Source organism: Sander lucioperca, chromosome 2 (assembly GCF_008315115.2).
Source record: "Sander lucioperca isolate FBNREF2018 chromosome 2, SLUC_FBN_1.2, whole genome shotgun sequence".
NCBI lineage: Eukaryota > Metazoa > Chordata > Actinopteri > Perciformes > Percidae > Sander > Sander lucioperca.
Window position 1 is genome coordinate 39080398 of NC_050174.1, and position 24911 is coordinate 39105308.

General features: G+C 40.3%; 1 protein-coding gene across 3 annotated transcripts in view; it reads left to right on the top strand.

The window, feature by feature from the left end:
- Nucleotides 1-24911, top strand: part of bmp2k (BMP2 inducible kinase) — a 58248-nt gene that overhangs the window by 13117 nt on the left and 20220 nt on the right. For 2 of the 3 annotated variants that reach the window (XM_031305444.2, XM_035997254.1), the window contains exons 2-7: nucleotides 11454-11572; nucleotides 13659-13764; nucleotides 14744-14886; nucleotides 17424-17545; nucleotides 21187-21268; nucleotides 24600-24732. In XM_031305444.2, the coding sequence (XP_031161304.2) occupies nucleotides 11454-11572; nucleotides 13659-13764; nucleotides 14744-14886; nucleotides 17424-17545; nucleotides 21187-21268; nucleotides 24600-24732 (705 nt within the window). Of the gene's footprint in view, nucleotides 1-11453; nucleotides 11573-13657; nucleotides 13765-14032; nucleotides 14130-14743; nucleotides 14887-17423; nucleotides 17546-21186; nucleotides 21269-24599; nucleotides 24733-24911 lie in introns of those variants that run through there. The other variant, XM_035997257.1, reaches the window with a different exon arrangement.

Below are 24911 nucleotides of genomic sequence, written 5' to 3' on the forward strand. Positions count from 1 at the left end.
CACATATGTGCGTGTATTGGCTGTCATATTCGTTTTTGAATACATTTTAGACTGGGGTGACTTGAGATTTTGATTATTTTTTAGGGGTGCCCTGACTGAAAAAAAGGTGAGAAAGCTGATCTAGAAAGCAGAGTGCCACGAATTCTTCCGGTGCCCTGTACAGTGCTCTTGCAAACAAAAGTTGTGTTTACATTCAGTGCTACTCACCAAAATGCATTCTGTATACATGTGTAAATGTTTTGAATGCATTTATTTCCTCATAAACATTTGCAAAGCCAATGTGTTAAAACATATTTTAAATCCAGCAATGGTTTACATCCATGTTTATTTGCTTGCAGTCTTCCCTGCCTTTGTTGGTGCATTGCTGCATTTATTTATTTTTTATTTTATTTTATTTTTTGGGGGGGGGGGGCATTTTAGGGCTTTATTAGACAGGACAGTTGTAAGAAATGGGGAAAAAGAGGGGAAATGACATGCAGCGAAGGGCTGCAGGTTAGAATTGAACCCACGGCCGCTGCAGCAAGGAGTGAGGCTTTGCACATGGGGCGCATGCTCAACCAGGTGAGCTAAACTAGCGCCCCCATTCTTGCATTTCTGGTCATGTTACTGCCAACTGTGGACCAGTGGAATAGTGTGAAACCATTGGTCACCACCGGTGTGTGTGTGTGTAGGCGTGCAAAAGAATGACTCTATAGCGCTATGAGAGGTCAAAAACTCCACAGGAAATCTTTTGGTGCCACAATTGGGACAAACAGATTTACATATTTTGGACAGTTGTATATCATAGGAAAGAAATAGATTGACAGAGGTTGTTAATACAATGCTGTAATGCTCAAACGCTGCAGTGGTACTAAGCAGATGTACAAGGCACTTGCCAGCTGAAAGTGACCTGTCCTTTTGTGAGGTAGAGCAGTGTGGTGCTTAATACAGAGCAGACATACCTGTAAGTGTGGAGAGTCTTTTGAATAGAGGATCTTCTAAAAACAGAGCATCCTTTTACAAGAATTTTTTTTTTTCCGGAAAGGGTTATTTTCACACAACAGAGCTTCATAAGATACTGATAATTCATAAACTCTTTTCCATGGGGGTCCATTCTGAATAATTTTAAATTCTCAAAAAGACTACTTCACTGACCACATTTTCATCAACAAGCAAATATGACAAGCAAACCATGATCCAAATTTAAGATGCATACTGAACTCTTAACAGTTAGAGTGAAACATGTGTTTCCTCTAAAACTGGTAACATTGAAATGCGATCAGCATGCTTATGACCAAATCACACTCCTAGATGTTGGAACATTTGCCAGATTGAGGTTTTCAGCTGTTTTTCCTCTATAAATGCATATTTCATTCATGTTAGTACAGTATGCCTGCAGCATCCCACTATCTTCTTTGTGTTTTGGCAGAGTTCCACCATCACCTCTAAAAGTTTAAAAATATCTGACCTGCAACAACCTTGGTTGTCTCCTTGCTATGGCCATGCCTATTTGACTTGGCAGGAAGATGAAACTAAGGTTTTGTAGGTTAGCGCTGGTAAAGGGATAAGAAACACGTGTGACATAAGTAAAGTGCAGTGTTATCTTTGTTTAATACAAAAACATTGGAAAATAATGAACTTGCTATACATTTAGAATCAGAATTTTGCCATTTTCTGAGAGCAGTATCTTCCTAAAAATCAATGCAGGATTTCTACCTTGAAAGGTTTGGAAAAGATGACATGCTGGTGTGGTGTTCAGTCAGGAAAAAGCTCAGAGTGCAGAATCTCTCAGCTGCTTGCTAAAAGCAAGTGAATGCCTATTTTTAGGCTGATAACCTATGCCACTGATGCTTCTTGTGAATGTTGCTACAGTGTAACTTTTATGGACTCGATTAGCAGTGTTTTTAACACATAGTCGTTAACCTAAAGTGGCTTACAAGGGCTTTATGAGTGCAAACTGATGTCTGTCAGTGCCTGAAGAATGTGAAAGATCTCAGTGTGGATGGTCTGTGATGGATTTCTAGAATGAACCGGACAGACATTTTTTTTCTCTTACATTTTGAAACGTATGTTTACCTTTGGCTCTGCAGGCTTGTTGTAACACCAGTTTCACAGTTACCAAATGGCGTGTTTGTTCATTACAATAACAAAAGTCCATCCTGCATTAGTCTGTATGATACCAAATCTCAAGGATTTGCTAAAGCGCTGGAGATCAAAAAGTCATTATTGGTAATTACCGAGAGCAGCTGGCACAGCATGGCAAGACCTTGAAGCCTGTTGATAGAAATCCATTTGGTTAATTTCCATCAACCAAAATGGACTGGTTGATTATGACACCAACAGCTTAAATTCTTAGGTCAGTGTTATGTTGAATGACCAACAATGATCAGTACATGGGTCTGATATGTTTAGCCATAAGTGGTTATTATGCAGTTGTCTCCGTTAGTTGTAATCAAATTGTATTGGGAACTTAAGTTGGTCCCGGTCTTGATGTTAAATAATTTTTAATGTTTCATTGTCTTCATTGTCACCGAAGCCATAAAATAGCCTGTAACATTCTGGAAAAATAACTGGCATCTTATTTAGGAATGACATTGTTGAAGTAATTCACCCTATTCATTTGGGATCAGTGGACAGATTGACACATTTTTAGGGTTTGTGTTCCTTTTAGAGAGTTTACCCAAAAATCTCTTGTGGGGAAGTTGGAGAAGAAGGCCAAGTGGAGATTTGCAGGTGAAGGAGGCATAGAAAACTGAACTGCTTCACAAAGTACAATGCTTACTTTTCACATGATTTCTCATCATTTCAAGTAGAACAGTTTCATCACTCACATAAGAGAAAAGACATGCCAGTATTCATAACCACCTTTACTTATTTTAAACGTTATTGCAAGCTGAACTGAAGGTGAGATATCCTTCACACTTTTTGTAATGTAGTGCGAACCAGAGGCCACTTTAAGTTGTCTTAAGCTGTAAGGACTTGTAGGGGAGGTGAGGGGCTCCAGGAGAAAATACCTAAGCATGCTCAAAAGGAAGTGGCATTCTCCCCCCTTCAAAGCAGCTCTGCAGCTGAAGGAGACACTTGAATTGAACTACATTCTTAGTTTGTAGTTTTTTAACAAGCTAAGACTTCACACCAACTTAAGTATGAAGTTGTGGGATGAAATGAGGGAAATAGACAGAGAGAGAGATGTGAACAGAAGACTGTTGGTCAGAGAATGGTCTGTTATCACAGATGACCTCATGCTTAAGAGGAAGAACATCTGTGCCTTGTGCCTACGCAGAAACTATAAACGTATCATCTCCATTCGCTGCATGTTACTAAATCCTATAATCCTCACTTGCTGAGACACTCCTCTTCCAGTTTTGTAGTTTTTTTTCTTTCTTGCCTATATCACTAGGCATGCTGAGTATCTGTTTCGCAAAGGCTGTTGAGATCCTTTTTCAAGCCTCTTCCACAGGCTGTAATGTGGGCTGTCTGTGACTGTCCTAGTTAGTCAGACTTTGCAGTGATTTCAGGGTCCCTAGCGCTGGATGCAGGGCCAGGGAAAAATTCTCCAGTAATTACACTGCTCGCCCAGTACAAGGCTGTAAGGTCAGTACCCCCATTTCTTTCTTCCTGGCCTGATAGATTCAGGGTTTTCCTCCAACTGTCACTGACAACTGACCATGTCCTCACGGTGAAGTGTTTACATCTCCTCTCCACAGTGCAGCCAGCTAACAGATGAGCTGGAGGGGAGGTACAATAACAGTCAGATGTGACTAATGGGCTTTGAGCACCAGCGTTAGACATGCCCATCAGCAGTACTTTAATACATTGAAAGAATTCAGTTACATTTCTGTGCACAAGAAACTTCAACAGTCTGTAACTTAAAGGGGCTGTACTCGATATTCAACTAAATATATAGTTAGAGTAATGGTGTCCTGAGCAGAGAATGAAGTCACCCTCCCTTTGTGTGTGTTGTAATCCGAACTTCTATGTTCTTTATTTTGATAGAGCGGTCTGTGAGAGCTGCCTGGAGGCAATCCCATCCTGCTGTTTATTTCAGTATTTGGAGTAAAGCCCCTTTAAACTTGAAGCAAAAACCTGTGTGAGTCAAATCATTGTGTCTTAGTGAGTTAAAGATTGCAAAGAGATGTAAGGACATGAGAAGGCAGATGATTCATGAAATACAGAAAGAAAATGTGCAGATTAACTTCTAAATGAGCTACAGCCTCTTGGCTCATAGGTTTGGGGTTCAACTGCATTGATGAAATCCTCTCAAATACCATATCTCAAATCTATTTACCTCAACTAACCCATTACATATTTGCTCAGCTAAATTACTTTCCGCTAATTGAAGGTGCTCTAAGCAATGTTGGGTGACGTTACTTCTTGTTGACGTTCAAAGTATTTTCAAACAAAACGAAGACTAGCTCGCTCCTCCCTCCTCCTCATCCCGTCCCCTCCCTTCTGTGCTTCAGCGCACTAACCCCCCCCCCTCCAAATCATTCTTGTCCGTTATTGGCTGAACACCAGAGATGGGGACTCGAGTCTGAGACTCGGACTGGAGTCGCACTTAAGTCGCACAAACAGCTGACTTCAGACTTGACTTGTGACTCGACCCAAAAGACTTCAGACTTGACTCGGACTCGAGCTTCGAGACTCGTCAACAACCTGTTTTCATACAATTATTGCTTTTTAAATCTAAATGTATTAATGTATTTCTATTTTCTTTTATTGGCGCATATACGGGGAAACGTATGACGAGCTGCATGTCTCCTGCCCTTTGCCATGATGTGCAACGTAACGCATGCGCCGTCAAAAAATGCATTGCAGGTGGCGATACCAAGTCCTCCTGGAGTTGTGCCTTTTGTCATTAGTTTTGCTTTCAATAACTTGGTAAACCGTGGCAGTAAGCTAACAGCTACATACAAGGTGTGTGGCACCAAGATAAATGATGCCGCATCAACAACGTCGGACTTCATCAGGCGTCTCAAAACACATCCAAATAGGTCAGTCACTCACACACTAATGTGAAAGAGACGTTACATTTAGCATATATCGTCACAGGTAACAAGCTAACCATCGCAAAGTGTTGTGCTAATGCTGGGAACAGGCAAATAGTATCTTTATAGTTAGTAGTCGCTGAGGCTAAGAAATCCATGGCGCACAGGAGGCGGGACACACAGATCCATCTCCCCAGGAACAAACGCTGAGTCGGGTGGGCAAACTCAGGTGATGCGTAATTGATGCCGTGGATGATTTGTATGCTATTAAGTGAACAAGGTGTACCCGGTCCACCAAACACTGGGCCGTCTTGACTGTCTTAATTCTGCACATATTTCTGTTACTGTAGCCCTATTTACTATTTCATTATTTCATCCATGCGTGGCGCAGCAGATCCGTGCGCACCTGCCGTGGAGACGCTGGCCTCACTAACCTCTCCTCCTCTGAGTCGGGTCTCCCTCGCGCTGGACTCAGTTTCACTGAGCGTACTAACACTTAGAAAATAAATGGCATTACATCAGTGAGTTCAAACTGCTTATTGTGCGTAATTTGGACTGACACTGAGATGCATGTTGTTCTGTAACTGGTGTGGCGCTGCCACTTTTCTCTTGATTTCCACTTCGACATTTTTTTGAGTGAAAGAGACGTTACATTTAGCACATATCATCACAGGTAACAAGCTAACCATTGCAAAAGTGTTGTGCTAATGCTGGGAACAAGCAAATTGTATCTTTATAGTTGTATCCATATGATGTGACAGCTACAGGACATGCTTTGAATTCATAAGATTTAACAATACAGTGTTAGGGACAGATCAGATGGCCAGAGACTTGAGACTTGACTTGGACTCATGGCAAAAGACTTGAGACTTGACTTGGACTTGCAAAAAATGACTTGTGAACATCTCTGCTGAACACTGGAACACGGTTTATGTATGTTTGCATGGTCCAGGTTGGACCACTTTTGTGGGTTTTTGTTGGTGTGCGTGGACCCTAGGCTGTCTACAGAGACCATGTTTTTTTACAGTGTGTTCAGGGGACCGGCAGCTCGCGGATAGTGAGGAGATGTTTGCTGTATGTGACAAAACATGTTGTAGCCTAAAAAACGCGTGACATCGCTTAGAGTACCTTTTTAAAATGACAGGAACGATTTTTATAAAAGATGAGAAAGATTTTATAAAAGACTTTTAAAGAGATATGTCAGACGCTAAGCTTAACAAAATTCAAGTATTTTGGAACCACATTGGAATTGGCTATTGCATCCCAACCGTATTGGATCTTGCCAGTAATTAAATAAAAAGCCTTAAAAGAAAGAATAAATAATCATAATCACTTGTTATCACAGTTCAACATCATGCTGTACAGTAAGAAGCTGTCACCTTTCTGAGGTTTGTAAGCCAGGTTGAGAACCACTTGTCCTGTGATGAAAACAGTAGCTTTTGAATGGGATTAAGATTTGGTTTAAAAAATAACATATGTACTAAGAAAATTGGATAAGTGACCTCCCAGATAGGATAACATCCCTGCTTTGTTTTTGTAGACTGCGTTTATGATTTCTTTTTAAGTCATTGATGTCAGGCTTGTTATTAGGTTGTAAATTGTATTCCCAACTTGAATATACATTTGTACATTCTTTTTTTTTTATTTTTTTTTTTTTTTATCTTTTATTTTTTAAATATTTGTTCTTGTATTCTAATCCAATTTATTATTTCTTGTATATTCTGTGTGTGCTGTGTGTCTCATATTTTGCTGCTGTAACACTGAAATTTCCCAATTTGGGATCTATCTATCTATAATTTTTGTTTCATTAGAAAAACAGTACTGGGGTTACATGAGAGTCCCAGTCTGTTTCTCTGAGTCTATTTACACATCTCACACAAGTCCTTTGTCTGACATAGCATGTTATTGTTTGCATCTGTGTAGTTACTGTCGGTAAGTTACCGACAACTCTTCTGTACAGTGAGGGACCTTTTTATGTTGTTTTAGGTGTCCCTTATTTGTCCAGGAAGTTGGTATGCCGAGCACAAAGCCCCTCTAAAAGAGCCACTCAGGAGAATAATACACTCAATAGTGCACCACTTCCGTGGCTGGCATAGTCATGGGAGGCAACAAAAGCCCCAGGGTAGTGATTTAGTGAGAATCTGATCCAGGAACATATGGCCTCAGTCAGTCCCAGAGCAGGCCAGCAGGCAGACATGAAGCATTTGGTAGGATGGCTTGGGCTGAGGCCTCTGTCTTCTCCTAACTTTCCAAAAGCCACCTCCCCTCGGAGGCACAACGCCGGCTGCCAGGATCTGTGAAATAGTCAGTTTCTAATGACAGACTGCTAACAGCTGGAGTCAGGGAATCACAGGAAGGATTGTCAACAATTCAGTGTAAGAATGCGTGTATATTCTGTAAAGTCTAATGCACACTACTAGGGCTGCAACTAACAATTATTTTCATTGTGGATTAAACTGTCGATCATTTTCTAGATTAATCGATTTATAAAATGTCAGAAAATTGTGAAAAAATGTTGATCAGTGTTTTTCAAAGCCCAAGATGACATCCTCAAATGTCTTGTTAAGGCCACAACTCAAAGATATTCAGTTTACTGCCAAAGAGGAGTGAAGAAACAGAAAATATTTACATTTAAGAAGCTGGAATTAGAGAATTTTTAACCGATAATAAATTGATTATCAAATAGTTGGCGATTAATTTAATAGTTGACAACTAATCGATTAATCTTTGCAGCTGTGTACACTACATGGTTTTTGCCACTTTTGAGGGTCCAAAACAAATCTTGTTAAAAAAAGACGATGTTGTGCACATCCATGTAATTGCTGGTGCAGGACAAAAAAGGGAATGTTCAAAGAAGGTAAAGTCTGCACAACAGCTCAATGCTCTGAAAAAATACTTTGTGCAAATAAGGCATACAACTTTTCGGCCCAGAATTTGGCATTTGGCCTTCTTCAGGTGTTAAAAGGGAACTATGCAGTTTTTTTGTTTGTTTTTTTTTTAAGCTAAATTTACCTGAACTGAACAGCTTCCGAGTCATTGGAATGGTTATATGACTTTTAACGAGTTGAATGGTGGTCGTCTCGCTCCCCCCCTAGGGCCTGTGAGCTGAAAAACCACGAGCTGCTGGCCTCAGCATCAGGAAGTATCGCGTAATATTGGGTCACGCGATGTAACAAATTGCTTCACGGCACTGCACACACATGCCCATTCAGGAACTGGCTAACAAGGTAGCGATGGAGTTTTTCACACTATCGTCATGGCTGAGCCGGCAAAAAAGAAGCAGAAAGCTAGGAAAGCATTGTCGGAGGAACAGAGAAAGAGGAAACAGCAGACTGACCGAGCGAGGAGTCAGACACAAGTAAACATAGGAGCTGCCGAATATCTATTCTGAAGCTGTAGGGGGAGCTCTATAGAGAAACCTGCGAGCAAAAAGCGAGAAAACGGCGAAGAAATGGCCAAAACTGCATAGCGCCCCTTTAAGCTGACCCAAGGAAGGCCAAATTGTGGGCCGAAACGTTGTGTGTATTTCCACTGTTAAAGTATTTTTTCGGAGAAATAAGCTGTTGTGCGCACTTTACCTTCTCTGACCAAAACAAATCTTGACCTTGTAGTATATTGTAGAGAATAACAAGATGTTTGTAGTTGGAACACCTTGGAGTCTTAGACAAGAGACGAGCAGATTATTTGCTCCAGTAGCGTATCTCTCAGACTGAAATAATCTTATAATCAGTACACCTAATCTGACTTTACTTCACTCCAAGTCACAGTCTCAGCCAACCTGAATCATATAGTCTGCTCTAAGGCAACAGAGTGGGAATGAATTTGTTTGTCAGGGTTAAGTGTAGCTCTCCAGTTTGTCCTGTTTTTGTGCGACGGTTAGCTGTTCTTTTGTATCTTGTCCATGCGTGCTTAAACAGCCTGCTCTTTTGGCCCACTGCCTGAGCACATGAATTTAGCCTTGTTATCTGTCATCCTACCCATCCAACCCCCACATCTTCTTGCCTCCATTCTTGCCTAAAGTTTGATCTTTACTACGTCAGCATCCTACATCTTTGTGTCAAACAGTAAAGCTTGAGATTTGCACAAGATGACTCACCGGTAGTTTTTTTTCTAATATGGCAGGGTCATTAAGCAGACTGTGCATCACCTATGAGTTTCAGCTTGAAGCTTGTCCTGCTGCATCCTGCTGTTAAAAGTCTTTCACAAGACTGTCATATGATTCCGTTTTTTGCCTAAAGAAGTTCACTCCTACTCTTCCAAGTCTCTAGATGGCTCAGCTGCCTCGTTACAGGAAATCAATTTAAGCTTGGCCCAGCAGTTTGGAGTGACCGTCAAGCTTACCTTACCACACAGAGAGGCCAAGGCAAATCGATGAACAACGCCATCCAGCAGGTGTAAACAGCCTTGGCTCTTGTACTTTGTCTTGACAGAATTTCCGTTTCAGTTTGATCTGTTTTTGAGATGGCAGCAGGTCTGCGGATACAATTGCTGGGTAGCTCTATTCATAAATGCAGCAAATATCAGCTTTTCTGTTGCATTGTTTTAACTATTCAAATAATTTTTTTGCGCTGCATCAGTGATATTTCAAGTTATTGTATTTAAATAACCTGACATAATTTTGTTCCTCTATTTTGTTTCCTTTGTAATGGCTATTTATTATCATTCGGTTACCCATTTCAGCAGCATCAGCATGTTTTATAAGCTGCTTGTTGTTTCATCAGCAGTTTACATTTTATATTGTCTAGTTTAAATCAATCATTTGTCTATATGCAGCTAACCTTGCGAGTGTCAGCAGTAGAAATGCTAATCTTTGGATCAGTGGCATCAAAAATCACCGGGATCTTAGATGTTTTTGAAATGAGGCAAAAACCGCCACGTTGTTTGACGGGTCATAGTTTCTCATTTACATATCCAATGATCTGCCTCGCTTTATTATCAGCTGCCTGTTTATCCCTTTGCTGCAATATGGCATCATTTACCTCATCTTATCTGATGCTACAGTGTTTGCTTATGTCTACTACATATAAGCAAGCACTACACTTCAGTTTGTTTTTGTGTCTCCCATCTAATGTTTACTGTCAACACAGGGACACACAGGTTTAACCTGAATTACTTATTTGTACAGTTTTTTTTATGTTTCACTGTCCTCACAACAACACAGCCTCTGAGATCTGTTTAAAAGTCATGTTGATGGACTCTTCAGTGAGGGCCTTTGTGCCCACTGGTCACTTCAGCTCCCCTCCATGTCTGCTCATTCCAATCCAAATCCATGCTGTTTTTCAACTGACCTAAGGTAACTTTTTATGCAACAAGTGTGCCATTGTTGATCCTTTTTTTTTCTCCTACTCAGTCTCAGACTTTGATGCCCACCACTCAGTGACCCCCTCCGAATGAGACAGAGTCCATTCACCAGAGAGGCACACAGGACAGTGACAATACCGTGGATGTACAACTATTATAATTCTCATATTAACATTGTAAGGCCAATAGCTTCATTTACTCCAGGATTACACCCGATTTGAAGTTGGTCCAATGCTAGTCTATATCCACGACGTTCCACTTCAAGGATTGTTCAGCTGCCGCCAGACATTCCGCTGGATGTCTTTCATTTCAGCCGGATGTCTGTTACCTTCCTCTTTCTTTGTGTTGGCATTTTAAACTCCAGTTGATTCATGAGGACTATGGTTAACTGCCCATCAGATCTCTGCAGGGTAAATTGAGACAGTTAGCTAGACTATATGTTGAATCTGAGTTTTCTGTTGCGCGACTAAAACAACCTTTGAACGTACACGTTTCACCCAAACAAGTTCCTTCCCCAGGCCATTTTGCAGCGGCATCACTACTTGTGTGGCGCTTAGCGCCACGATTGTGATTGGTTTAAAGAAATGCCAATAAACCAGAGCACGTGTTTCTCCCATCCCAGAATGCTGTGTCTGCTCGCCAGACCCTCCTCTGCTGCGCTGTGGAGGAAGGTCTGGCAATGCCAGACTAGTCCAATGCAAGCTAAATGAGCTTAGCCTACTTGTTGTCCACTAAACCGCACAACTAGACCACTTCGGCATGAAATGTCTGTTTGATTTGATTTATTATTTATCTCATACAATCAACAATGTTGCAAAAGAAAACAAAAAAAATTAAAACCACAAAATTAAAACACAATCAGAATTTACCAAAGACCAAAACAATAAATAATCATGGGGGGGGGGAGTTTGTAATGGAACAAGTACATTTTTTGCAACAGTACAATAACCCTATAATGTCTTCACCACCGGTGCTGTCATGAAGGAACATTAGCCAAAGTCTGTTTTTTAAATGTGGAGACTTGAGTCTTGTGTAAACCATTGCATAATGTAACGTGATTAGTCAGTGAGCAATTTCTCTGTGTGAACCATGGTAATCACCACCCTTTTTAAAATAATTTTCATGTGTGAAACATACTTTTAAGAATGCGATGTAATGCTAACTTGATAGCTTGTTTTTCTCCAGGGGGCTTCTCTGTGGTGTTTCTGGCTCGTACGCACAGCGGTGTCCGCTGCGCTCTCAAAAGGATGTACGTCAACAACGTCCCAGACCTGAATGTATACAAGAGAGAGATCACTATCATGGTGAGAATGGCGTCACAGTGTTTGGTTGGAGTAGTTGGAGACGTTGTCTCTCAACCCAACTGAATTCTTCCTGCTTGTCTTTATTGCAAGAGCTTTATATTAAATATGTTCATTGTGTATTGATTTACACAATACTAATCATGGGACAGGAAATCAAGATATAGAATTACCTGTGCTTAAGTGGATAGTTTGGATCTTTTGAAATGGGGTTGTATGAGGTACTTATCCATAGTCAGTATATTATATGGGGGACGGCATGCCCCCTCTTTAGAGAAGCAGGCCGGAGTACCGAAACGGGAGATAAGCAATGTACTGCTGTGGGGGGGCAGCAGCTGAACGTATTTTAGCCACCAAAAAAAAAAAGGTGCCAACTGTCATCTAATACACAGTGCAGCTCTAGATGGTGGTAATGTTAAATTAGAAACTTTTACTGAAAAGTAAATTTGCTGTGTGAATTGAACACAGCTTATTGGAGTTGAAATTAAAAGAATTGGCTTGTCATTTTGCTGATCTCTCCACACCATTTTAGTCCTCTGTTCGGCTGCATTGTCAACAGTGTTCCTTCTAATCCTTCCCTGGCTTCGCTTTTTGTGCACAGAGGGCCTAATTTGCACTGTGCTCATTATCTGAAAATGTCATGAGGGCATTCTCAGTTTTCAGGTATTTAATTTAAGGACATAACTCTTGTTTAAAATGGGACACAAGTCCTCGTAAAGATGCATGCTCTCATAAAGCAAGGCGCGTATAAATGGCTTCATTCCATCTTCCTAACCCATCCTGTTTGCCAGCATTTCCAGTCTGGCAAGAGCAAAAGCCTTTTGGCTGTGTGCTGGGTGACATTGTATTAATGCACCTGGTCTATTGGCTGATACGTTTGATCTATTACAAAGAGCTGGAACTCACACGATTACGGCAGATAATTTAAGGTGTTTTATGTCATTCAAAGTTAGATATTCTCATTTATTCTTCAAACTAGCAGACATGTACTATGTGGACAACAGCAGATGTGTCGTCTTGAACGTTTGACCCCAGTGTGTCAGTGAACAGCTCACTCTGAGCTGTTTGGCCAGCTTTGTGTGTCGTTTTACTTGCCTCATCAGCTGTGTAATACTCATCCACACAGCTGACCTTAAACATTGACACAGTTCTGGCCCATTGGGACGCTGCCTTAGGTGTGTCAGTTTCCACAACACACAGCAAGTCTGTGTTGTCATGCTGGCATTTAGTAACCAACAAATACAACACTGTGATGCTTTAATCCAGCGAATGAAACAAGTTAAGAAAGATAAGTGGAGTTAAGAGCTCAGCATGGCGTAGGAACATAAAGGAATACAAAAGACAATCTTGCCACACAGTAGCTTGACTACAAAGACGAGACTAGACTAAATTCAGCTGGATGTTTACCTTTTGGGATGTGTTCTCTGAGGAAACTATCGCCGTCAGCAATTTTTCTATGGTCGTTTGCAATTGGATGTGGTTTCCATAGATTTATAAACACTGCTCATGCATAGCAAAACCAGGAGATATATACACGTCATAGCTTGTAATAAGGCAGAATTTAGTTTTGTATTTTTCAATGTTAGACATTTTGATGTTTTTTTTTCCTGAACAAATCTGATTAAAATGCTTGCAGCTTTGGGCAATGTAATTGGTTTATCTGTAACTTATCTAACATGATTGACTTCTCTGTCTTCTTTAATACAGTTTACATTTGTAGTTGCGTACTGTATACCACTTTAAAAGACATGAAACATCAGAGCGCAATTCCAGTCTGAAGTCTTTCATGCTTCATTTTAAATTAAAACATTGACTAGCAGCATCCCTCTGCTGAACAAATATAGCAGCGATACTATACAAGTCCAAACATGAATGCTCATCAGCACTTACTGAAAGGGGCAAACTGTGTAAAAACAATCCACATATATCCTTTGTAAATGCCTCAAAAGCTACCATGTGTTTTTTGAGGCTTTTGTAGTCGGAGCTATGTCCGTAACAATTAAATTCTGGATGTATAGCTTCTTCTTCTTCTTGAATACTCGTGTGACTTTCTGTCCTGATCAGTTCCATCTGTTCATCCCATATGTAGAAGGAGCTGTCAGGCCATAAAAACATTGTCGGCTACCTGGATTCTACAATCAATGCAGTGTCGGACAGCGTCTGGGAGGTCCTGATCCTAATGGAATACTGTAAAGGTACTGTACAGCCTCTCTGTTTGAAAATACACACATGTCCTGAAACCATGACATGACACCATGTTTTATACTCTTATAATTCAGCTGCATTGAAGTTTCTGTTTAAAATATCTTTATTTGGGTTAGTTAGGATTACTTTGGGACAAATAAACTAAATGAAACCAAACCTTAAATTAAAGCAAAACCAAAGGAATGGTTTCTAACCACAAATGTCTTTTTCTTCCAAATGTGAGTTTTATATGTTTTTGGTCCCTGTCGCACACTGTAGTTAAGATGGTGGATGATGTTTGGTCTTCATCAAATCACCACATGGAAGTTACACAGCAATGCCTTCCAAAAGTAAAGCCAGCTTCACTGCACATTGGGTAATAAATACATTCTAGCATTCGCCAACTATCTACATCTGGTTTATCGAGCTATATAGTTAAAGTGGCCTGTGGCTTTTTTAATGTCTAATAGTTTAATGGTATGTTGCTGCCACTGTCCTTTGTGTGGCACCTCTATTTATCGTGGCAGCTCGCTTTTACATGCAAACATCACTCTGGTTACTGAAAATAATCAAATTGATGCAGCTTTTACATGGTGAGATATTTAGTTTACTTAGAAACGGATTGAAACATTGATTCTGCCGTCTGCCTACACTTTCTGGCACACACCATTGTCCTCGAACCGTGCGTGTAAGCTAAAAGCAGAAGATACCGTCATAGCTTCAAATGACACATGACATTTCCCTTTTTTATTTTAATGGCTTATTTGTATGGTCACAAAAAAAGTAGCCGACTTACTTAGATAATAACAAAAGATCTAAGCCTTTTGCTGTATTGGAAATATTGAGTTTTAATCGTCTCACCTCGAGGCTGTGAATGTAAGCACATGTATATGAGACAACTGCAAACTATCCCAGTTAGCTGGTACTTGGTTTCCCAGCCTGAACTGATGACCTGAGTCCTAAAGCTGTCCTTCCACCTCTCTCCTGCAGCGGGTCAGGTGGTGAAGCAGATGAACCAGCGGTTGAATGTGGGCTTCAGTGAGGCTGAGGTCCTCCACATCTTCTGTGACACGTGCGAGGCCGTAGCCCGCCTGCACCAATGCAAGACACCCGTCATCCACAGAGACCTCAAGGTAAGGTTTCATTTACTGGTTAGATGCAACTAAGGATTATCTGTGTTTTTTGATTCTGTAATATCTCTACAAAAAAGCCCATTACAATTTCCAAGGTGACATCTTCAGGTTGCTTTTTTTTTGTCAGACCGACAGTCCAAAACTGAAATATTATCAATTTACAGAGATATTTAACAAAGAAAAGCATCACATGTGGAATTTCTGCTTGATAAATGACTTCAACCATTCATTGTTGTCAAATCCTTTAATATGTGATTGCCGAGTGATTAATCGACTGATTGTTTAGGCTATTCACTGTACCTAACACCTAGTAGGTTGGGCTGGTCATGAAAAAGGGAAAAAAAATTATATTCAAGAAACAAATTAGAAAAAAAGTAAGTAAAAGAATATCTGGGGAGTTACCATGATCGGTAAAAGATTTGCGTGTCACCTACAAACTTCCTCAACAGAAACCCCTAACCCTGCACAAAATCTACAGCAATGGATTTCCAAAGATGTCAACAAAATCAAAAAGAGGAACTTGTGGTTTGCTACTTGAACAGTTTTTTTGCAAATGTAGTGTCAGATGATGTTTATTAGGGCTGCACGATATGACCTAAAATCTAAATCCCGATTAATTGCACATTTTACCTCGATAACTATAAATGAACGATAATTAGTCACGTTGTTCTAAATCATCTTTTCTGAAGCCAGACATTTTTCCAGACGACAGACACTTTTTTGGGCACAAGTTGCTCAGTTGACTCAGACTCTGTGTTTGAGTTATCCTCCATAATGCTTTCCAATGCGGCTGACTGGTCTGGGCGACGTGACTACACACGGTAGAATGTTTTTAAGGAGAAAGTAGGCCTATCAACAGGATTATATTATCGAAATTATCGTCACGTGAAAAATACGTCGATAACAGCTTCAGAATTTCGACGTTGATACATTTTTGATTAATTGTCCAGCCCTAATGTGTATAAACTTAAGTAATGTAAATCTGCTTGGTCAGCAGAAGAAAGAAAGAAAGAACACTTTGGTTTCACAGCTCGTTATGCTCCCTGCTTCCTATGCCAGCTTGCTCTCTTATTTCCTCTTCTTCCTCCCGTCCCATACCCCCCTCGTCTGTTGCCCATGCACCCTCTTTCTCCTTCTGCACCAAACTTACTCTTTGTACAGGGCCACAATAGCTAATACATCTTGAAATACCTCACTAACTTTCAGCTTACGTGGCTTTCAGAATAGATTTTCAAATCAAGGGTGGCTATGAGCCAGATTTACCCTCGTTTTGCTGATGCTTGGAGGCCGGTGGTAGTTTCCCACCCTAGTTGAATTCTCCTCAGTGCCCCATCAGTGGGTCGCTGTACTCTGTCCAGTTGGACAAGCCTCTAAACAGTGCAGTCCCTTCAGCCTCACAGGCCTGTCCTCTGTTCGCTGTCTGTATCTATCTGTTCAGCCTACATGGCTTACATAACATCGCAGGGACACAAAAGACCACGGAGGCCCAGTCACGCATCGCCAGGGGAAGTGAGAGTGCAAAAAAAAAAAGCCCCTTAACCCCGACCTGTCAAGAGTATTGAGACACTGTTGCTTTCATTAGCTCAGCGTTTCCTTGGACAGTTTGAAATCGTTCTCTCTTCTGTGTCACAGCATGGCTTTCTGTTTTCAGATGTTCACTTACATTTTACATCTTATGCCATTGTTGCACTTTCAGCCAGTCTCATCTTTCTGTCGCTTCCTCTTTCTTTGCTACTTTTTCCCCCATTTTTCCTCCACCTGCCTTCATTTCTTTTAGCCTTTCCTCAATCATTCCTCATACCTTTCTTTGCTGTTTTTTCTTTGTGGCCCTAAAGGTTTTCTAAAAAAGAACAAAGCCTGACTCCCCAAATAGAAACACATCTGATAATAAATAAACATCTGTTTTCAGACTGACTTGTTATTGAAATTTGCCTTTTGTTTACGGGGCCATAGAACAGCTTTGATGAGAATTACTGTAATGAAGGCTTGTCTTACTACTCCATCACTGTGTATTAATTCAGTTTAGTGGAATATTTGCGTTTTTATAAGCAACTTTATCCACTAATTGTTGTCCATGCCCATTGTGATGTAGATGGGGATTTAGCTTCGGCTTGGTTGTTAGTTTGTTCATCTGTCTGCCACAAACTGATGTAATTTTAATGGGATGATGTGTCTCAGTCACAACCACAGTGTAGCCCTTATTAAATTATACAGGGTGCAGTCCGTAGAGAAGGAGCTGCTTGGTCATTGTCATACCAGTTCTACACATAACAAGCTGTTATAGGGAAACTTATAATAAAACTGACAAATAACAGCAAATGCAGATCCAAAAGTTCTGGGGTTGCAGCACGGTTATTAGATGATCAGTGACACTGCGTTCACAAATCAGCCAGCCAAGACAAAGATACATTTAACTGCATCTGTCAATTTATACTCTGTTGTTGGTGTATGTATGTAGTTGTCATTCATTTCAATCTTTTAGTTATGCTTTTTTTGTTTATTAAAAAGTCTAAAACCTCTGTCTGTTTTTTCACCAGGTGGAAAACATCCTGCTGAACGACCAGGGAAATTACGTGCTGTGTGACTTCGGCAGTTCCACTCACAAGATTTTGCTGCCACATAAAGATGGAGTGACGGCCGTAGAGGATGAAATTAAGAAGTACGTATGTTCTGCATGTCACTCAATACTAGAGATGTACCGATACCAGTATCGGTATCGCCTCTGATACTGCCTAAAACACTGGTATCGGGAAGTACTGGAGTTTATGCACCGATCCGATACCATGTAATAAAGCCCTAAAGAAAATCTACCTTAAAGTAGTTTATGTTCTTTTTCCGTTATAACTGACTGTCAAACTGGATAAAAAAAGAAAGTTCTGTGGCATTCATTGTTTGTGTTTGTTCATGTTTCACAAAGAGTTTAAAGTGCCCATATTATGAAAAAATCACTTTTTCTGGGATTTGGGGTGTTATGTTGTGTCTCTGGTGCTTCCACACACATACAAACTTTGAAAAAAAATCCACCCATGCTGTTTAGAGTGAGATACGGTTTCTGAATGTGTCCTGCCTTCAGTCTCTGGGTGAGCTGTTCAAAATCGGCACGGCTTGTGACGTCACAAGCCGAAACGAGCAGGCTAACCGCAACCATTAGCTCGTAGCGTTAGCATGCTAACGCTATGGCTAACGCTAGCATGCTACCTCGTTCTCAATAGCAAAGCACTGCTACAACACACACAAGTTCACCATAATCTACAAAAGAACTACTTACATGTGCGCCCTCATTTTGAAGTCTCCCAGCTAATCCTGCCTTGTAACTGACCAAAGTTGTAGAAACAGCCTTTCTTTTACTGTCTATGGAGCTAGCTAGCTGACATGATCTACATCTGAGCTACTGGGCATGTGCAGTGCAATCAAAGATAGTACAGAAGAAGAAAAGAGGTCTCACTCTGTAGCTAAAACAGAGACCAGGTGAAAAGAGGATCTGCAGCAGTGAGAGAGAGCACTGCAGTACAACACAAATATGGTGTTTTTTTGAAAATTAAACCATGTAAACCTATTCTGGTACAACCTTAAAATACAATTATGAACCTGAAAATGAGCATAATATGGCTGCTTTAAGATAGAAATCATATCACATCCATACAGGGATAGTAGTATACAGCTGTTAAAACATAATAAAATATATGACACACTGGTATCGGATCAATACTCGGTATCGGACGATACGCAAGTTCATGTATCAGAATCGGTATCGGGAAGCAAAAAATGGTATCGGACCATCTCTACTCAATACAGTAGTTAGTAAAACCTTAATATTTACTTGCCACTTTTAATGTATGTCCTGGCTGCTGGAACTTATTGTTTTGGCACCACAGGAACTTTGGGGGAAACCCAGGACTATTTATTTTAAATCTCAGGAAGTAAACCTGCATTTCGACAGCACAGACGTGTAGTTTCCGTTCTAGTTCCTGCCTCCTCAAAAACTCCCTGCTACTGAGATATGCCCTAGATCTATCATGGAAGAGTTTGCACTTCTGAATTTAACTTACTGGTCAAAGTTGCCTTAAGATTGTTACAGCATGCATTGTGGAATGGAAATTTCTTGTAATGTTATTGCCGTTTCAACAGAGTTATAGAGCCCACTTTTCAACTAGTCCAAAAAAAGGATGAGGCAACATGAGACTGTTCTGAGTGTGAGCTTGAGCAATTTAGAGAAATTAAATCTAACTTTATTTGTTAATTGTTTTAATGCAGTTATTTTCAAAAGCGTCTCCTTTTCATCATTCATGCAAATATCACACTGTGACACAAAAGAAAATGGCAAAGAATAGCACGATAATGCTGCCTTGTAATTGTTCTAATTGTCCTCATCTTCAAGACAGGAAAGCACAAAAGCGACTTGTAAGGCCACCTTTCAACCGTAGTAACTTTCTCTCTGAACTAAGAACCATCTGAGGAATTAGCTGCGTTTCGACTGCAGGGACAAGGGTCTAAATTAAGTTCTGGGGACATTTTCCAGGGCCTTTTTACCCCTCAAAAAAGTAGTACTTTCTGAGAGTACAGGAACCTTCGGGATGAGGCGGAGCAATGGAGCTGTGAATTAGAGAAATAAAACTTTTTTGTCAGTCAGTGTGCAGCTAACATTACTTCTGTGGACATTTTGGATCCTAGAAACTAGAAAGTAACCCTGTTTAAAAATCTGGCAGTTCAATAAAGCATTGCTTAATAGTCTATAACAACAATGGGCTAAAGGAACCTTTTATTTCCTTAACAATAGTTCCAGGGACTTAAAGGTCCCAAGAACTTTGGGTTGAAAAGCGGCTATAGTTTCAAATTTAGTTCCTGGTCTCCTCAGTACCTGGTTGAAAATGGCCATCAACTGGTAGATTTATTGGAGGGGAAGGTATTGTTACCTTTATCTTAACAGGGTAGGCGTATGATTTTGGACATCCCAGGCCAACAAATCAACCTGTGGTAATCACACTTTACTCATACCACTGTTAGGCCGTCAGAATACTCCTACCTAAAACAAAACTTTCATGTGGCCAGATTGCCATCATATACGATGTTGCACACAACCTGCTGCAACTCGAGGCCTGTGTCCACAAAGCAAATGAGTGAGCTTGCAGATCAGAATAGCTCTGTTTCCCAGTCAAAGAGCTGTACTGGCATATAATTGCATAACTATACAAGTAAACACAGAATCGAATCACAGAAGTTCATTCAAATCTGGCCTGTTAACTTACCGACATTTATAGCTGCAATATGTGGTGCTTATCGGCAGTATATGGCCGTGTGTAAACTCCCCTTCATGACTCTGGTCATACAGAAAGCCTCTGAACTGTGGTGACTCAGACAGTGCTTGCATTTTTGTAACCCAGCTGGGTTCATTCCAAACACAACCAGCTGCTTTGATTATTATCAGAAGGAAGAAACAAAAGGTCTGGCTCTCTGTGACACTACGAGATGAACTAGGCAACCTTTGCTGCAAGATTTTGGTAATTTATTTCTGTCTGGAAACGTAAGCACATGTTTGTCATCAAAGATGAGTGTGCGCAGCAGTGCAGAAAGAAATGGTTTTAAGTTAAAGTAGCCATACCAAAATGTAAAATTACTCCATTGAATGTAAAAGCCTCCTGTAGCAAAACTACAGAAGTAGTAGCAAAATACACTTAAGTATCAAAAATAGAACTACTTAATAATGCACAATGCCCCCTTTCAGAATGTCTATTATGGTGTTATTGGATTAATTTAAAATCAGCTAGATCAATATTTTTATGAATGTATGAAATGCAACTTGTTTCAGCTGCCCCCAAGTGGCCAAAAAAAATCAACTTTTGAAGGTTTAATGATGCATTAACATAGCACTTTTATATATTTTTGAAAAGTTAAATCTATACCAGTTCATCATATTTTATAAGTTTATTATATGTTTTATATATTAAAATAATAACCTTCACTGGCAAAGAATGTACTAAAGTAAAAAAAATGCATTTTCCCTTTTAAAAATGTGTTGAAGCAGATGTATAAAATAGCATTAAATCAGGGAACAATTACTTTAAAACTGTGCTAAAGTACATAGTGTGAGTAAATCAACTAATTCCTATCCACCTTTGGTGCTTAGTCATTTTAACTTTGACCTACCACTGTCTTCTTTCTTCTTCCTGTATTGTCATTTTAATGTGTTGTGTTCTCTTGTATGTTTTTTGTCCTTGTAAAGCTCTTTTGTGACTTTATCTGTGAAAAACGCTTTATAAATAAATTGTATTACTTACTCCTTCTTCTTGTTGTTTCTCACAGGTACACAACCCTTTCATATCGAGCGCCAGAGATGATTAACTTGTATGCAGGGAAAGCCATCACCACTAAGGCTGATATATGGGTAAGGTGTGTGTGTGTGTGTGTGTGTGTGTGTGTGTGTGTGTGTGTGTGAGATGACATTGCAGTGCTGGTTTGTCCTGGCAGTGTCCTGGGCGTTACTCTGCCCTGACAGGTTCCCCGTCTCTCTCTTGGTGTTTGGAGAGCAGTGTTGTTGTGAGGCGGGTCAGAGTGGGCAGTAAGCCTCTCTACCAACTGACATAAGGGACTCTTTTCTGGGCTCAGCTCTTGAATTTGGAGGGCTTTGAAGTGGAGGGTGCCTCGGGGGCTGGATTTCAGCTTGTTAAAAAAAGTTGAGCGTTCTCTTTTGAATGGTAATTATCAGTGGGTATCTGCCTGATCCTACTCTAGATGTGTTTGTTGGTGTCTTTCTGTGCATGTTTAAAATGTATCTGCAGAATTCTGCACGTTAAGATTCTGTTGGATGTTTGTCCCAACGGGTGTAACTCTGATGACTGAGTGGACCCTATACTTCACTACCAAACAGCGCAATTGGCTGGATGACACTATCAAATAATTTAAGTTAGATTTTAATTGGAATTTGGAAATTATAACATTTTCTCCTAATTGCATTTAGAGCTCCTCAAACTTTTTCTTTTTGTGCATTCACTGCCATGTTGAAACTCCCTGATGCTGTTATGGTTATATCAAGGTCTTCAATCGTTTCTTCTAATGTTTGGAGTTATTCTTTTTATAATACATTGAACTGAATTGCTTTGATTCATTGTTGTCTCTCTGTCTGTGTCTGTCTCCTGGCTTGCCTCCATCAGCTCTCCAACAGTGTTTTTCTCTCATAAAACATTGAGCAACATCATTCACAACACTCCGCCTCATCCTATTCCTCTCTCCCTGCTGCCTGTCCTCTTCTATTTTCCCTCCCTTTGAGATAATTAGGCACAGTTGACGACCTCGATAAGCTTGTGTGAAATAGGCCTCGGCTGTTTTTTTTTGAAGGTGCAAGGTAGAGAGGCAGGAGCAAGGGCTTGGACAGCAGCCATTTTGAGGAATGGTGTAAATAGATTCACCCAGGGAGTTTAAACAACCAGCATATAAAGATGTGGCTGTTGATGGGACATGTGCATTATAAACGTGTGCACAGACCTTTTCACACTCTGTTGTTTTACAACTTTGAATCAAGACAATTCAACAATTTCTTTAAAAGTGCAGCTGCTTTTAGTAAATAATTTAACATTTTAAATGGTACAGTAACAGTAAAAAAAAGTTGCAAAGACACTCCCACACACTGTCTAACTTGCAAAGATAAACGTTTGTGTGCAGGAGTTTCTTTGCTACTTTTGACCTACTCGTCCCCCTCCAACGCACCTGTCTCATGTTATAGATGTGCAAAGTATTTTTCTGTTCACAGTAACAGTATACAACGGTTAGTGCAACTGAAATTGGCAACACTAGTGCCACCCCTCCATACTGAAGCTTGCATACTGTACACAACGTTTTGCTGGTGGGATTTTCCAGTGTAAAATATTGCCAAATTGCTGACATTTTGCTAACGCTAGCTCTGACTGACTGTTACACTCTCTGGTAGCAGACCAATCTGGAAGTCAATTCTTCTACCTGGCTCTAAAAGCAGTAGTTGCCAGTGGCAGCACAGTGCAACTTTCTATGCAGGCTACTGTTTTAGAGCAGCGAAGAATAATTGATTTCTGGGAAAATGGCCATTTTATCCAGGTGAAACTACTTTAAAGTTGATTATTTTCGGGGCTATATTATGTGATATCGGATTGGTGCATAGGCTTTATGAACTTGCCGAAACCCGATCTATAATTTTAGGCAGTATGGGAGGCATTTCTGATACTGGTATTGGAACAACTCTAGTATAATCACTTACACATTGCCTAACTTCCAGCCACTGAAACCAGTCTTTTTATATTTACTTTATTCTGCGACTGTGGATAAATGTATCAGTCTGCAGTGATAGGTGTATGAGATGTATAGACAGAAGCTTTAAACAGGACTCTGGCTGCTGGAACCTCTGTGGGACGTGCAACAGAAACACTAACTTCCTGTGGACTACCCCCTGCATTCTCACTACCTGTTCTATGTTTAGCCAGGTGTTTAAAAGTCTGTTGTTTTATACATTGTTGCCTCACACAAATGGCATATGCATTTGTCCATGCATTTTGGGGTTGGGTTTGGAGGATGAGCTGTCTGACTCAGATTAGGAGTTTAGTATCAGACTGGATTAGCTCGTTGAGCGGAGGACTGTGAAGAATATCCGTCTTCAGATAGAGCGCTTAAAGGAAAAAACATTCCATTAATGCTAATTCCAAAGTCTCTTTCATCTCCAACTGCACCATCAACAAAAAAGATGCCAGAGCCAAATATAGCAGCAACTGCATATATGATTTGGGAGCAGAGCACTTCTGCATGTGGATTTGTTTGGACAGCCATATTGCCAGACTCTTGGCCTGAATTTTAAAAGCGGTGAGATAAGGAACATTAATTCTTTGTTTAGCAGGCCTGTGTAGCTCAGTGGGTAGGGACATGGCAACAACATTGCCAGGGTTAGGGCTTCACTTCCCACAAGGATGGACTGTACTTGACATGTTGTGGTTGTAGAAGTTTGTTTTTCATGTATATATCTTGTATTTGTGATATGCCTCTAGCCTTGTAAACAGCACAGATATCATATGTGTATTGTAAAACAACTAGGGCTGGGTATCAGTACTCAATAGGTTTTTAAGGTATCGGCCGAAATAACCCAGTACCAAATAGTATCAAAACCTCTCAGCACTTCATATGCATTCAATCCTTTTTGTACTCAGATCTAGGAAAAAATTAAAAATGTTTATGGTTTAGCTTGCAGCCAGTCATCGCAAGAGTTGTTTGATTTAATGCAACGTGTGATTGGCCCGCTACCGCAGCAGCTACAGCCCATACAGTCCGTGGTGTGGTGAAGTCGAGTGCGGTGTATTTGACAGAGATGGCAGCGTGCAGAGATGCTTCTGTTCACGTGATGGGTACCGAATGAAGTACTCTGTTGGTATCGGTTTCACTTTAAGGGTACTCGTATTGGTACAGGTAATTTTTTTCCAAAGATACCCAGCCCTCATTTTGTTTAAGCAAAGTTCCTTTATAGATAATTAAGCTGTGATGCATTTGATGTTTGGCTTTTTTGTTAAAAGTAGAAAAAGGGTTTTATGGAAAAACATTAAATTCCAAAAGGTTGTTTTAAAAAGTATATTGTGCAATACAATACGGTACTAAACCTCAGGTATCATGTTGGCACTGGCATTGACAATTTCATGTGCTACTCAGCCTTCAAAGTTAGTGAGGGTGTCAGGTGTTTTTCAAGACTGTTTCTGTTTTCTCCACAGGCACTTGGATGCTTGTTGTACAAGCTGTGTTTCTTCGCACTTCCATTTGGGGAGAGTCAGGTTGCCATATGTGACGGAACCTTTATCGTTCCAGATAACTCCAAATTCTCCTTCAAGCTGCACTGTTTAATCAGTAAGTTTGTGGTTAATGTTTGTAATGGAGTTATTTATCATTTTCAAGTCATTCCACTTCACTAAGTGCATCCTTCAGTGGATCTTCCTTTTTTTTATTATGTGACCAACAGCTCCACCAAGTGACCAAATGGAGAAGATGCACATCAACCGCAATACATAAGCTGATGCTGTATGAAA